This window comes from Musca domestica, unplaced genomic scaffold (assembly GCF_030504385.1).
Source record: "Musca domestica strain aabys unplaced genomic scaffold, Musca_domestica.polishedcontigs.V.1.1 107, whole genome shotgun sequence".
Taxonomy (NCBI): domain Eukaryota; kingdom Metazoa; phylum Arthropoda; class Insecta; order Diptera; family Muscidae; genus Musca; species Musca domestica.
In genome coordinates, this window is record NW_026712125.1 from 788313 (window position 1) to 803382 (window position 15070).

General features: G+C 37.2%; 5 protein-coding genes across 5 annotated transcripts in view; 3 read left to right on the forward strand and 2 right to left on the reverse strand.

Annotated features, from left to right (window-relative positions):
* Nucleotide 1: 1 nt before the first annotated feature.
* On the reverse strand, nt 2–6325 carry LOC101889577 (probable DNA mismatch repair protein Msh6). The gene is made up of 9 exons (XM_005181136.4): nt 5735–6325; nt 5330–5638; nt 3974–5272; nt 3641–3793; nt 3284–3583; nt 2641–3223; nt 2430–2581; nt 2039–2194; nt 2–408 (listed from the first exon to the last, which is right to left on the reverse strand). Exons 1-9 carry the CDS (start codon nt 6155–6157, stop codon nt 265–267), a joined length of 3519 nt encoding a protein of 1172 aa, XP_005181193.2. The 5' UTR covers nt 6158–6325; the 3' UTR covers nt 2–264.
* Nucleotides 6326–6840: 515 nt separating this feature from the next.
* On the forward strand, nt 6841–8906 carry LOC101901576 (U4/U6 small nuclear ribonucleoprotein Prp31). The gene is made up of 5 exons (XM_005181120.4): nt 6841–7266; nt 7327–7531; nt 7598–7740; nt 7801–8276; nt 8343–8906. The coding sequence occupies exons 1-5, from the start codon at nt 6924–6926 to the stop codon at nt 8676–8678; spliced, it is 1503 nt and encodes a 500-aa protein (XP_005181177.2). The 5' UTR covers nt 6841–6923; the 3' UTR covers nt 8679–8906.
* Nucleotides 8679–12529, reverse strand: LOC101887279 (endoplasmic reticulum-Golgi intermediate compartment protein 3). Its single transcript, XM_005181122.4, has 6 exons — nt 12281–12529; nt 11819–12173; nt 11576–11738; nt 10927–11107; nt 9211–9412; nt 8679–9150 (listed from the first exon to the last, which is right to left on the reverse strand). The coding sequence occupies exons 1-6, from the start codon at nt 12366–12368 to the stop codon at nt 9015–9017; spliced, it is 1125 nt and encodes a 374-aa protein (XP_005181179.2). The 5' UTR covers nt 12369–12529; the 3' UTR covers nt 8679–9014.
* Nucleotides 10089–10905, forward strand: LOC101901745 (reactive oxygen species modulator 1). Its single transcript, XM_005181121.4, has 2 exons — nt 10089–10362; nt 10555–10905. Exons 1-2 carry the CDS (start codon nt 10232–10234, stop codon nt 10661–10663), a joined length of 240 nt encoding a protein of 79 aa, XP_005181178.1. The 5' UTR covers nt 10089–10231; the 3' UTR covers nt 10664–10905.
* Nucleotides 12530–13977: 1448 nt separating the features above from the next.
* LOC101887446 (BCL2/adenovirus E1B 19 kDa protein-interacting protein 3) overlaps nt 13978–15070 on the forward strand; it is a 41905-nt gene continuing 40812 nt past the window's right edge. Inside the window, exon 1 of the mRNA XM_005181123.4 lies at nt 13978–14484. Within this exon, the coding sequence (XP_005181180.1) occupies nt 14442–14484 (43 nt within the window). The 5' untranslated portion in view covers nt 13978–14441. The remainder of the gene's footprint in view (nt 14485–15070) is intronic.

The following is a 15070-nucleotide window of genomic DNA, read 5'->3' on the forward strand; positions in this document are numbered from 1 at the left end:
GTATGTGTTATTTATTTATATGTATTTAATTATTATTTTTACTGTGATAATAAATGAAGAAGAAGAATAAACAATACAAAAAAACATACAAAGTTTATTAAAAAAAAAACATGTAATTGGAGTTTTATTAATTGGTTATGTTTATCCGGTAAACATTTTCGGCAAATACTGGTAAGACTCATGGATATGAAAAAACAAAATAAAAAAACATAAAAAATGTGGTTTAACAAAAATAAATTGAGTAATATTTTGATGTTTGGCTCTTTAAACATGGCACTGTTGCAGTTGTATGAGAAGATTCTTCAAGTTACTGGCCTGTGCTGGCGTAGCACAACCAACCGTTGCTGCAGCCACAAGTTTAGCGGCAATCTTACGTTTGAGGGCTATGGCCTCAACCTTTTTCGAGAGCTGAAATAAAGAAGAAAAGAGCAATTAAAAAAAGAATTAGGAAAAAGTATAATTTAAAAGACCTTAAGTTCCTCTTAAGAAATGTTCTAACAAGCCTACGTTTAAAAATCTAAAAGCTCCGCACAAAAACCTAAAAGGTCACGTTTAAAAACCTAAATGTCTTAAGAGATTTTCTTAAAAATCCACGTTTAAACCCCTAAATGTACTCTCAAGGAATTGTCTTAAAAACCCACGTGAAAAAACCTAAGACCTCTTGAGACCAAAAAGTTCCCCCCAAAGAAATTTTCTTAAAAGTTCATGTTTAAAGACCTAAATATATTCTTAAGGAATTTTCTTAAAAATCTACCTTGAAAGATCTAAAAGCCCTCTTATGAATTTTTTTTTAACAAGCCCACGTTTAATGTTCAAAAAGTTTCCCAAAGAAATATTCTCAAAGTTCACGCTTAAAAAACTTATGTCCTCTTAAGGAATTTTCTTTAAAATCCCCGCTAAAATATCTAAAAGTCCTCTTAAGAGAATTTCTAAAAAAAACCCACTTTTCAAGGACAAAAATTTCCCTACAAATTTTTTCTTAAAATCCGCGTTTAAAAACGTAAATGTTCTTTGAAGAAATTTTCTTAAAATCCGCGTTTAAAAACGTAACCTTCGTTTCAAGATCAAAAAGATCCCCAAGGGAATGTTCTTAAAATTCAAGTTTAAAGATGTTGTTGTTCTAGCAGTAGTAAATATGTATGTTTGTATTCAGCCAATCCGGTTCAAGCTCCAGGTTTAAAAACTCGGCTACTTTAACGGGCTGTAGCCAGAGATCTTCTGGAGTGAGTTGGAGAGGTTTGCCTGTGCAATTAAAGAGGTGCAGCGTATTGTGTGGGCCTTTATCACACGTCGGACAGACACGCACATCTTCGTCAATATGTGCCCAATACGAATTGAGACGACTACACTCATCCTGAACGTAATTGCGCCAAAACTACCTTAGTTTCTCTAGTCAGCTGGCGTTCTTCAGCTGCAGTGGATGGGGGATGGACTGCGAGGACGACATTCTTCCTGTAATTGCTGATAGCATCTGCGACTGGATCAGTATGAATGCCACTCAGACCTGCCTGATAGGTTTTTTGGTCTAGAGATTCTCTTTTATAGCATTGGACCAGCAGGTACATGTTTGTGTTTGTTTAAAGACCTTAATTGCCTCTTACAAAATTGTCTTAAATATCCACGTTTAAATGCCAAAAAGTCTTCTGAAAAATTGATCTTTAAAATTACCTTCTTAACATCTTGAATTCTTAACATAAATATTCTTAAATACCTATGTAAAATTCTTCCGAAAAACAGTTCTTAAAAATCTACGCTTAGAGGCCCAAAAGTCCCCTGAAAGAATGTTCTCTTAAATCCTTATTTAAATATTTCCAAGTCCTCTTCACAAATGTCTTTAAAAATCCACGTCTAAATACTTAGAAGTCCTCTTGGTAGCAATTTTAAGACCTTAAAATCTCCGCTTAAGTTCTTGAAAACTCCCTTAACATTTTCTACATTTATAGACTCAAAATTCTGCCTCTAATCTGACCAAATGTCCATGTACTTTTTTCTTCACAAAACTCCTTTTGTGTTGTTATTATGACCCTTGGAAACTTACTGCATATGCTCTCTTGATGATGCCATGAGACATGCCAGCCAATTTTGCAGCATTAAAACCATACGATTTTGGACAAGCGCCAGCCGAGTATTTATATAGGAACGTAACCGTTTCTTGGGTAGGATCTTCGGTATCCTCATTTTCAACCATGCAGGCCTAAAAACACAGATAATTAAATATTCATAAAATTCATCACCAATTAGAGATGCGGCAATCTAATTTGATCGAAGGAACTAGCTACTTATCTAGTTAGGCGGAATGCGGTGGTTTATATTAAAACCCTGCGTATGAGTGATATAAAAGATATGCATTTTATGAAATCACTCATACGCTTAGGTGTACTGAACTATGAACTAGATTGACACAACTCTACCACCAACATACTACCTACCATATGGCCCAATGTAATACGATCATCATTGTGGAAGAAATCAATTAAATTGTGATAATGTGTAGAGAACAAGGTGCGACATTTGAGATCTGCCAGGAAGTTCACCACAGAAGCAGCAATGGCAGTACCATCATAGGTGGCAGTTCCACGACCTAAAAAAACATTTTTTAATTTTTTTCTTCTGTCCTTAAATTAAAAATGCAAACCATACCCAACTCATCCAGTAACACCAAACTATTGGCGGTGGCATGTTTCAGAATCAAAGAGGTCTCATTCAATTCTACCAAAAATGTAGAATGTCCGGACATGATGTCATCTTGGGCCCCCAAACGTGTAAAGATACGATCGACCAAAGACAAACGACAACTCTCGGCTGGCACATGGGCACCAATTTGGGCCATTACCGTTAGTAATCCCACCTGTCGCATTAGTGTACTCTTGCCACCCATATTGGGGCCGGTAAGTAATGATAAGGCTGGCGTATCATTACAACCCAATGACAAACCATTTGGTATATATGTATCAGAAGAGAGGCAAGGATGATAGCCTTCTTCAATTTCAATAAATGCTTGTTCTCCCTCCGAAAGGTTTACCACTTCGGGTATACACATTGAGGTCGACTGTGTACGGGCATATTCCGCCAGGGAAGCAAGGACATCGATTTCGGACACACAATCAACACATTGCTTCCATAGTTCATAGTGTTGTGAGAACTTTTCAAAGATGCGACGTGACAGATCTTTCAATATTGCATTACGTTCATCTTCGGCTGCGAGCATGCGTTTGAGGAAGGTCTACAAGAGAAATGAGAAGTAATTGGTTTAACATAATTATATCTAATTTAAAACATTTACTCTTGTCTCTTCGGTGGTATAACGCCTGCTAGGTTTGGCACCCTTCTTCTGTCCCTCCAAGGCATATTTACTATTGACCTTTCGGGCATTTGATTCGGGAATTTCCAATTGATAGCGCTTACGTTCTGCACCAAAATAAACCACACGACACCCAAAGAATTTCTCCTGTTCTATGCGATATTCTTCCAATTCATCTTTGATTTCTTGAATTTTACTTTCGACTCGATCATAGTCTTCATCGACGCCCCGTTCGGGGGCAATAACTCCGCTCTCAGAGGCTTTGGCATGATCAAAGGCTTCCTAAACAAGGGATGTAGAGGATTATTGAAATTACTAGGAAATAGTTTTCTACTTTACCTTGAAGAAAGTCAGCTGTTTGCTTAAATTGGGAAAAGCTCCACCATTATTTTCATTTTGGCTTAAATGTTTCAGTAGACTGCAAGAGACTCCTTCAAACATGCTGGGTATTTTAAGCAATGTCTCAAATCCTCTCAGTATGGTAATGAAATTCTATAAAACAAATAATAAATGATTACAAATACCTCATAAATGTTTTAGACACAGCATGTTCCCCGAAAGCAAAATTATGTTTTTGAAAGCAGTCGAAGGAAAGTGGCATTTTCCTCAATTATCTCCCTTCATAATCATTTTACTTCTTTTGGGGTCACTTTAAAGTTGGTTTACATTTACCTGGATATTCTTTTTATTATACTGCTTTGCCTCGAACAGTATAGCCCTTCCATCGGGATGTTTCTCCTGTACCAATTTACTACCAAAGTGATGGAATTGAGCCAAATATCTTTCAAAATCTGGCAGTGGAGCCATCACAGCTCTGATTCCCTGCAATAGACTGGAGTTTTCCAAAAACTCTGCAATTGCCTGTTGGCGATCTTTAATTACAGCCAAATTGCAGGACGGGGCACAAAGCCAATGATGCAACAGGCGTTTACCAAATTTCGTACAGCATTGATCCAAAGTGGACTGCAAAGAGTGTTCTTCGCCGGTGATACGTAAATTCATTAATGTTGTGGCATCCAAGACCATATGGGCCCTGTGCATGGTTGGCGATTTTTTCATGGGACTCTTTGAAGTAGCATCTGGTGGTTCGTACAAATGATATCTGGCCATGGGTAATACCTTTTCAGCCACTTTACATTTTTTCATGTAATTTACACACAAACCCAATGCCTTTAACGCCAATCTGGCATCCCGATGTGGTGTCAAACCCAAGTGATCTGATTCATCTTGCATTGTTCTTAAAACCAACGGCCAATTATCACCATTGCAGGCATAATAGTTTTCCGCCAACTCTTTAAGTGTCTTCTCAGCCGTACTCTGTTGGCTGCCATTGGCCGGCATGTACTCCTTTAGAGTACCACTTAACACAGTTCTCATTATATCCTGTGTCTGCTCGCCAATATTGGCCTTTTCCAAAACCACCAAAACTGGCATGTGATGCGATAACAAGGTATGCAAGCGCGAACAATTCTTATCATCATCGAATTCACCCAAATAACAATCACCAATTGAGGTGTCAACAAAACAAATACCATAGCTACTGGTACCACCCGTCTGATGGGGTTTCTCCACAATGGCCAACATATAACTGGCTTGATAGTTGGGTGTAATACTACACTGGGAGCCAAAGACACGAGTGCCGCGATTCATCACTTGGCATATCTCTCGTCTTACCACCTTATCGAATTTGGTGGCCTTAATACGTTTACAACGTTCCGTCATCATGTCGGGGGTTTCAGTTTGCTCTACACGGGCAACTTTATAGCCTCGCTCAACCAAAATTGAGGCCATTTTGTCAAAAGAAACCTCAGGAAAACCGGAATGGGCAAATTCGCCACGCATATAGGTAAAGCCCAGCTCATTAACACCCACATCTGCGTCCATGTGATATAACTCATAGAATTTTCCCACTTTAAAGAACAAAACACAATCGAAGTTCTCCGATTTAAAGACCCACCATTGACGAACGCCCTGGAAAGAAAAAATATTTCAACTTCAAAATTTCCCCAAAGTTCCACAACACCTTACCGGCGTAAGAGAATCCAAAAATTTTGCAGGCACATACAAGGTTGAGCTATCATAATCCGGATGATCTGGTCTACGTCCTTGTTTGTCTTTGATTTGGTCAGGTTTTAAAAATTCCAATTTTTGATGAGGCCATATAACCGGCTCATCAAGCGTCGATGTTGTTACAATTTCCTCACATTTGGCTTCCTGTTTTTTGGTGGTTTTACAATCTTCTGACGACTGGAGTTGTTGTAGTTTTTCGGCAAATGTGCCTGAAACCAAGGATGCATCCAATTTCACTTTTTTGGACTTGGGTTCATCTTGTTTGAGCTAGGAGGAGGAAAAAAAATTGATGTGTATTAAATTACCCCACATTCCACATTTCCCTCCCCAAACGTTCATTCACCCTTCATTTTGTATACATACATTTTTCTTTTTAGGCGATGGAGATGCTGACGAGCATGAAGACTCCTCCTCTTCCTCCTCATCAGATCCATGAAATGAGGAATCATCTTTACTTTTCTTTTTGGATTTTGGCGAAGCGTCCTCTTCTTCATCATCAGAGTCCACCAACACCAAACGTTTACGTTTTTTCTTGCCCACAACCACCTCTTCGTCGTCATCATCGGAAACATCCATTCGCTGAGCCTTCTTTTCTTCTTTCACAGCATTTCCATTTTCTTGAGTTTTAATATTTTCCTTGTCCTTGATTTCTTCCTCATTGTCATCGTTCGATGTCTTGAGTATTTTCTTTTGGCTCGCCGGCGAACTGAAGTACTTAAATAGTGTATTTTTGGGAGATCCTCCCACACCACTCTTGGAAAAACTCGAATTTAATTTTTTAGACATTTTCCGGAATTAAACATGCAGGACTGAAGCCAGCAAAAGTTTTTTTGCAAACTGACGCAATGCGAGTTGGCGCGGAAATTTGCCAACACCAAAATAAAAAACGTTCCCAATGAAACAAACAAGAAGGCAAAACATAACGCCCCGATAAAAACTAAATAGGAAGCACAATCACTGAGAGCGTGTGTTTACGAATGAGAGCAATACATAATGCCGAAAAAGTGCTAGGCAATCAGCTGGAACATTAATTAAAAAATATAGAAGTTTTTGGAATCGTCATTCAATTGTTAATTTTGCTCATTTTTGTTAATTTGTTTTAATTTTTAATTTCAAATAAGACTTCAGAGATAAAGGATATTATAATTACTTTGCAGTAGTTTAAGGAACAGTCCTGATGGGCTAGGTTACGGTACAAATTGAAAATAAATAAAAATTAAAAAATGAGCTAGTTGAATTAGTGTACGCATTTCCAGTTAGAAAGTTAACAGGTTTTTCCCTTGAATATAATGGAACAATGAAATTAATTATTTCCCTTTAATTTATTTAAATAGACGAATTCATTGGACGGCACATCTGTGTGGTTGGCGAAGATCTATCTATATAACCCTATTTTATTCTTTTTTCGATTTTCAGAAACCTATTCCCTAACCTTAAACGATCTTTAAAACCCTTTATCGGCCAATCGTTCTAGTCTTGTTATTCGTAAACACATTGATTCTGGGCAAACGTTTACATCGTAACGAAGGAACCGGGTACTAATTAATCCAACATGTCTTTAGCTGATGAATTATTGGCCGATTTGGAAGATGACAATGATGTCGATGATGATTTGGCGGGAATGGAAGCCGCGGCCGATGAAGTTCCCGAAGATATCGAACAATTCCTAAAACCCACACCAAATCTTATGGATGTTGATGTCCAGGTTCATTCCATACGTGAATTGTGTAAACTACGAGATTCGGAACGGCTGCAGAATATTTTGAAACAAATCGAAATGTATTCGCAGCGTCAACGCACGTCCAGTGAAATGTTGGGCAATGTGGAGTCAGATCCAGAATATCGTCTAATTGTGGATGCCAATGCATTGGCCGTTGATGTGGATAATGAGATATGTATGTATGAAATATAGTATGTGTATATGGAATATTTTAATATATAGTTGTTTATTTCAGCAATTATTCACAAATTTGCCAAAGAAAAATATCAGAAACGTTTCCCCGAATTGGAGTCCTTGATTTTGGGGGAAATTGAGTATTTACTGGCTGTCAAGGAGTTGGGCAATGATCTGGATCAGGTGAAGAATAATGAAAAGCTGCAGGCTATTCTCACCCAGGCCACCATTATGATTGTTTCCGTAACAGCTTCCACCACTCAGGGGTAAGAAATTAGACCTCAATAACATCAATTAAAAATGGATATCTGATTTTATATTCTGTAATCTAGCACTTTTCTTACTCCCGCCGAAAAAGCTCAAATAGATGAGGCCTGTGACATGGCCATTGAGCTAAATAACATTAAAACCAAAATCTATGAATATGTGGAGAGTCGCATGACTTTTATTGCCCCAAATCTATCAATGATTGTGGGTAAGTTTTATAGATTCTGAATCCTTTTTGCATTTTGGAATAAAATTAAATCCTTTTTAGGTGCCTCCACGGCCGCCAAACTTTTGGGCATTGCCGGTGGTCTTACAAAACTTTCCAAAATGCCTGCCTGCAATGTACAAGTTTTGGGCTCCCAGAAGAAAACCCTGGCCGGCTTTTCCAAAACCCAAATGTTACCACACACTGGCTATGTGTTCTTTTCGCAAATTGTCCAAGACACTCCGCCCGATTTGAGGCGCAAGGCAGCCCGTTTAGTGGCCGCCAAGGCGGTGTTGGCTGCTCGTGTCGATGCCTGCCATGAGAGTGTACACGGAGAAATTGGTTTGAAATTTAAAGAGGATATTGAAAAGAAACTGGACAAATTACAGGAACCGCCACCGGTGAAATTCATAAAACCCTTACCCAAACCCATAGAGGGTAGCAAAAAGAAGCGTGGCGGTAAGCGGGTGCGCAAAATGAAGGAACGTTATGCCCTGACCGAGTTCCGTAAACATGCCAATCGCATGAACTTTGGTGATGTAAGTTGTGTTTTAAGAATTTTCAAATTTTGGAAAGAATGTAAATTAAGAATGTTCTCTTTGCAGATTGAAGAAGATGCCTATCAAGATGATTTGGGTTATTCTCGTGGTACCATTGGCAAGACCGGTGCTGGCATACGTCTACCCCAGGTTGATGAGAAAACCAAAGTTCGCATTAGCAAAACGCTGCAAAAGAATTTACAAAAACAACAAGTCTATGGTGGTAGTACAACGGTGAAACGTCAAATTGTATCCGGCACAGCTTCCAGTGTGGCATTTACTCCGCTACAAGGTTTGGAAATTGTCAATCCCCAGGCGGCAGAAAAATCTCAGACTGAAATGAATGCCAAATATTTTTCAAATACTTCGGGATTTTTGTCCGTTGGAAAAAGAACCACATAATTTACACGCACACAGCATAATTCCGAACTAGCGTTCGTTTTTGTTTATTACAAAAAAAAAAACAATAAGACATCAATACAAAAAATCACTATTCTTAATAAAGAAAAATATCATGAATTATTAAAAAAATCTGAAGATTCTGTAGACAAAACGACATATTTTTTTATACAAAAATAGTAAAAAAATAAAATTTCGAGGTATTTGGTCTGGAAAAGCCTAGTCATAAAAGCCATTTGTTGTTTTTTTTTTGCTTTCTTATCAAAACGGGAATGGGAGAGAAGTGAAATAGGAATGGAAATTGAGCACCTTTGGACTGATGATAACAAGCACATGTTGTTAACTTAATTTGCCAATTTCCAATTTATTGCGCAGCACTTCCCAGGAGTTGCTTAAGAAGACGGCAAAAATTCCAGCCACCGTAAAAACACCACCAATGATTGAACAACAATTTGTGGCAAAATGACCAAAGGATCTAAAAACAAAAATAACAGAAAATTAATGTTTATTTTATTTTGGAAGTTATCTTTCCTACCTCTGTGTCTCTTCATATTTCACCATGAGCGGTGACAATTCGTAACTAAAGAATATTCCGGGCATACCACGTTCCTTGCTGCCCAGATCCTTGCGATAACGTGTAACCGAAAATTGATTTGTATTGATGGGTGCGGAATTGGGTTTGACATATACGGTTGGTACTATTTTCAAATAGTAATTGTACATTTCCGATTTGGTTTCTGCAATACAAAAAAAAAAAAAAAAATTTTATACAAGTGGATTTAGGATAGGAAACAATAATAAATTAATTTTAAAAAAATCTTAAATTGTGTAAAATAAGCCATCGTTAGATAATGTGTACCACACTTGATTAAAGAAGCAACTCATGATTTGAACTAGTCGAGCCTTTAGAATTTGCCAAGGCATTTGTTTTTCAGAATTGCCTTATCTGTCTTTTTGTATTAACATTTCCATTCCCTTTCCTTTCCAATTCCAATCCCTTTACATCTCTCTTCAATAACCAAAGATTTACCTTACTTGCCTAATATAAATTGGGATCAATCGATTTAAATGAAGGCCTATCAGTCGTGACATTGTTAATTTGACAGATTTTTTACAAGAACTACATCAAATTATATGTTTAAAAAGACAAAATGTATAAATTTAATGTTTTTTACATATAAATGTGTCAAGTAGCGCGTACCGCACCTCAATTAACTCATACACAAGAACAACGGTATTTGAGTATTCTTCTACCTCCTGCTAGGCGAAAGTAAAAATTAAACCGAAGAAAACGGTATTTAAGTAGCCAGCTGATCAACAAAACTATGGTGTATACCTCACTTTATTCTGATAACAGAGATAATCAACAAAAATCGATAGCAACACAAAAAATATCGTTATATCGATAGCGCCATCGTTCATTTGACAGCTTTACTTCAGAATTTCACTCACATTATAACGAATTACACGAGAAATTTGTAAAATATACTAAGTAAAAAGACTTTTTGGCCTAATTTTTTGTTGAAAAAGGGTGCAACAAATTATATACTAGCAATATGCCTATGCCCAGCAGTGCATTTGGTCAACAAGGACCCTCGTGCTTTGACAAAATGAAAACAGGCTTCACAATTGGTTTCTGTGTGGGTATGGCCAGTGGAGCTTTGTTTGGTGGCTTTTCTGCCTTGAGGTAAGTAAATGTTTTGGGATATTAAAAACAAACATAAATACAAAAGACTGGTGGGCACTGAGGAGAGCCCACAACAACTACCGGCATTACATAATGACGTAGTGTTTGGGCTAATCTAATGTGACGTTATTAACACAATACATGTGTTTGCGATTTTTTTCTAATGTTTTCTTTTTGTTTCTATTCAAACAGATATGGCTTGAGAGGCCGTGAACTTATCAACAATGTGGGCAAAGTGATGATACAAGGTGGCGGTACATTTGGCACTTTCATGGCCATTGGTACGGGCATTCGCTGCTGAGTGGCAAATGTTGTGTGGAACACATATTGGAATAAGAAACAATTTGGTGTTTGGAAACAAATTTTGGAGTTTAGCTTGTCTGTAGCATCATAGTTTTCTAAACTTGAAGATTTCAAAATTTTTGTTTGTTACAAGTAGATTTTAGCTATTTAACTTACTTTTCTTCCTAAGTTACTTGAAACAATAATATATATATAAATTCAATATAAATAGAAACATGTTTACTATATAAGGAAATGTAATAGTAGTTGTTGTGAACTTACCCTCTTCCGGTTGAACTTTGAAACCATCCAAGGGATGTGTTGTGGCAAATTCAATTTTGTCCCCAAACGAGAGATGATTGATTGTGTGCGCCAATTTAACATTGGTCCCTTGAAAGTCATGTATGTGAAATTGCCGTATAGAAAATGAACTTCCCGGAGCAAAGTGAAATGATCCGGCCATCTGTGAAGGATATAAAAATGGTAGAAAAATATTATAATAAAATCCAAAGGAAATCCCATATAAAGTGCTTTGTTGAAGATGTTTGGATATCTAAGATACTGCAGATGACATTCCTGGTCGCCTACATTATAGTAGTCAGCCCTTTGAGTTATCTACAGCATAGTATATTTGCCATATGGTAAAATACTGTTTCTTTTCATTCAGATTATAGGAGACGAGCTTTCTGTTCACCTAAGTATCTGCAGTACTGTATACAATTTTGAGCATCTTCCGTAGTGTAGTTGACCTTTTAAACCAACTACACTGCAATAGATGATCGTTCTAGTATACAAAAAGGCATTAGCTGTCGTGTTTGGTCATCCATGCTATTACCGGTAATTATGCTACTCTCCTACATCATAATCCGTGGCAGCTGCAGTAATCATGTTACTTGCAAACCACGACCCCATCTTCATTTCTCGTACATACCCGATTAACTTCCAAATGGCCTTGAATGCGACAGCCCTCCTTAAACGCATCAGCTTCAGAACGTTTGTTGTACTGGTCCTTACATTGTTCAATTTTATCAAGTGGGGCATTCCATTTCTTGGCACGATATGCTTCCAAAACTGCCTCACATGTATTGCAGCAACTTGAGAGTGCAAAAAAGAAAAACAAACCCCAAATTAGTTAAACCAAACTAATTAACAAAATGCCCACCCCCATACTTACTGTGTACTATTAGATTCAGCACCATAACAACTTCCACACGTTGTATTCTTATTTGAGGGCGAAACGGCCACAATTTCCTTAATCGGTTCGGTTTCTGTCAAGGGATTGCCTTGCAAATCCAAGCGATGTTTGAAAATATCATGATCAACACGTAAATGTTGATCCCCGGACGAGTCCATGGCATCCAAGGAAACATAACTGCACGCCAAATTGTGTAGGGTGATGTCTAAATTTATTTTCAACTTGTGGGTGCGTGTCGTGTCCACAAAGAGATCTTCGGTTAAATTGGGTGTCATATATGCCATAAATTCCAGGAATATTAATATTACCACAATAATTGTGCTTATCAGTGTAACTAGATTAGGAAAAAAAAACAAAAACAGAAACAACAATAAAAACAATTAAATGCAAATGCCAGCTCAGCTCATAGATTTAGTAGGTGTTGTTTCTTCTATCACTTACTTATGGCCCCGCTAACACTTTGTACTCGAAAATCTTCCAGTGTGCGTGGATAGGCATCAAGGCGCCGCAAAGCATCGGAGAACTTCATGTCTGCTGAGATTCGTTTTAACTTAAAATTAACTTAATTTTTTAAAATTCTTTTCTATTGTTTTTTGGAAAAAAGCCGCATATCTTCGAGAGTTCTTCACTACTACCACAATAGAAAGTGTGAAACGTTCTACGAATAGAGGAGATGGAAAAAAATTGGCTGATGAAGAAAGACCACAAAGCAAAATGGCATTTGTTTACGAATGTAGAGAAATATAGAAAGAAAGCATTCAGAAAATTATCAGCTGATAACTTAAATGAAAGCCAAGCCGTGCAACAAAATGACGGCGTTGATAAAATTCAAGTGCCTTGGTATTCACAGTGAAATGATAACTTTTGATAAAAAAAGGATTTATCTACCTAATTTACAGAAATAAATGTGTTTAACCGCATTTTCAACATGATTCCGGTCATAAACCATTTTTAAACATGTTTTCTCAACATTATAGCTCTGTTACAGAACCCGCAATAATCTATCAGCAATTGCAATTTATTTTTGATTAAAGGGGGAAACCGGTTATTGTATTAACAACTTTTACATTCTTGCAGTTCAGGAACAAACCATCACACGCTGCCCGAATGTTGCTCTGCGGTATGTTGGCCCATTCGCGGCGAAGCACTTGCTTGAGGTGATCGACGCTTTGGTATTTTTTAGCGCCAACCTTACTTTCCAAAATACTCCAGACCCATTAGTACAACGGATTGGTATCTGGAGATTTTAGTGGCCATTGTGCTCTGGAAATGAAGCGAGGAACCTCATTTTGAAATAATTATTGGGTCGCGCGTGCTGAGTTCGATGGTGCTGTGTGCCGTTGGAATGTTCAAGTTCTGCGGCCAAAATATTTGCGTGCCCAAGGCTTAATACACCTTCCAGAATATTTTCGCTGCAATATTTTGCATTTATTCTGATGCCACGGTCGATTAATACGAGCGGAGAGCGACCATCGGCTGTTACGGCGACCCACACCATCACCATGGCCGCCGCCACACCATTTTCATCTGACCTCTTTGGCAAGTAAAGGCGATAATTTTGCGGGTTTCGATCAAGTCGTACCTTACTTTTCGAAACATTTCTGCTGATGTTGCTGTTTCGTCCACTTCTTTGACTCGGGCTACGCTACCAGTATCACTGTAAAGAGCAATGGTACGAGACCCAAAAGATTTATTCATATCCAAATGCTGGAGTGCTCTAACGATAACCACTTGTGGCTTTCCAGTTAAATATAAAGAAATCACACTATCACGCTTGAATTCCATCACGAATAACTTTGAAAAATTCAATGCACAGGGTTATCCCACTGGATCTAATTACCCAGTGGGTTAATTTTCAAATAGATGATCTGTTCCAGGAAATGAAAGAGACTACTATTTTTGAAATTTTTTCGATACCATAAAGGGAGAATCGTTTGTCGCAGAAAAACTTTTATATTCTTGCATTTCTGGAACAGACCAAGTGTAAATGCACTTCTATTTGGTTTTAAAATGAAAAGACTATCAAAAAATCGATAATCCTAAAATCGATGTATCGATTAGTCGAAAGTCGACTTACATATCCCTAGCTACTATCGGTTCTTGGCCAGGTGAAATGTATTGCTCGTTATTTTGTAAAAACATTTTATATTATAACCACCAACCAAGCAAGTCGTCGGTAGTGTTTGAATATTTTTTTATAACAAAATAAATTTCTTTGGCGTACAAAAAGATTTTGTATACAAAGAGAAAGAAAAAAACAGCAAACGATTAATACAAAACAATAATGAAATAAAATAATTTCTCTCTGGAAAAAATAAAGTGAATTAACAAAACGAAATTAAACCGGAAATACATTTTAAAGTAAAAGAACGCAAATACAAGAAAACAATAATTTTGGCTAACGGCAAATACGCAATTTATCGTTGATTCGTGTGAATTTTTTTCCTGTTGAATTTTTGGAAAAACAAAAAGTAACAAATCCTAGAGTAAATAAAAGACTCAAATACAGTTGTGCGAAATAAAGTTTTGTTTAGATTTAAATTTTTTTTGGAACTCGCAGAAAGTTTTTTTTGGTTTTTCTACCGAAACCTACTCCAAAAACATGACTTCAACACCACCAAAAATGACTGAAGATTTGCTGGGCGGTAAGTGATTTCATCAACAATTTTAATTTATAATTTTTTTTTTTGGTATTTGGATAAAGCTGCGTTTGCCGTTTCAGCAATCCAAATCCATTCAAACCAAAGTCAGCCATGTTTATTTTTGTTTTGAACTTTTATGGTATTCTTTCTTCTCAATGGCCATTACATTGTTTCCCCCACATACACACAAATGTATATCTCTGGGCTAAAGACTGGCTGGCAGCTGGTTATTTTGTTTTGTTTATGATGGGGCGGGGGCTGGTTTTTTTTGTTTTGTTGATAATTCAATTCTTTCGCGTTTCATGTTTTTCTCTTCTTTCTTTGTTATTATTGTTTGCGTTTCTTGTAAATTTTTTCATTGATACACACACACAGGGGTTTCGTGTTGTTGGCATTTTATTTTTCGCCAAGAAATATCAATGTAGACATCATTCTTCTTTGTTGTTTTTTACGGCTTTTGTTGTGTTTTCTTGTTTCTCATTTCATTTATTTTGATGAAGGCAAAAGCAGACGAACAACGGCCATGAAAAGTTAAGTTGAGCTTTGCTGTATTTTGTATACCAAACAAACACAGAACTCTCTCTCGCTC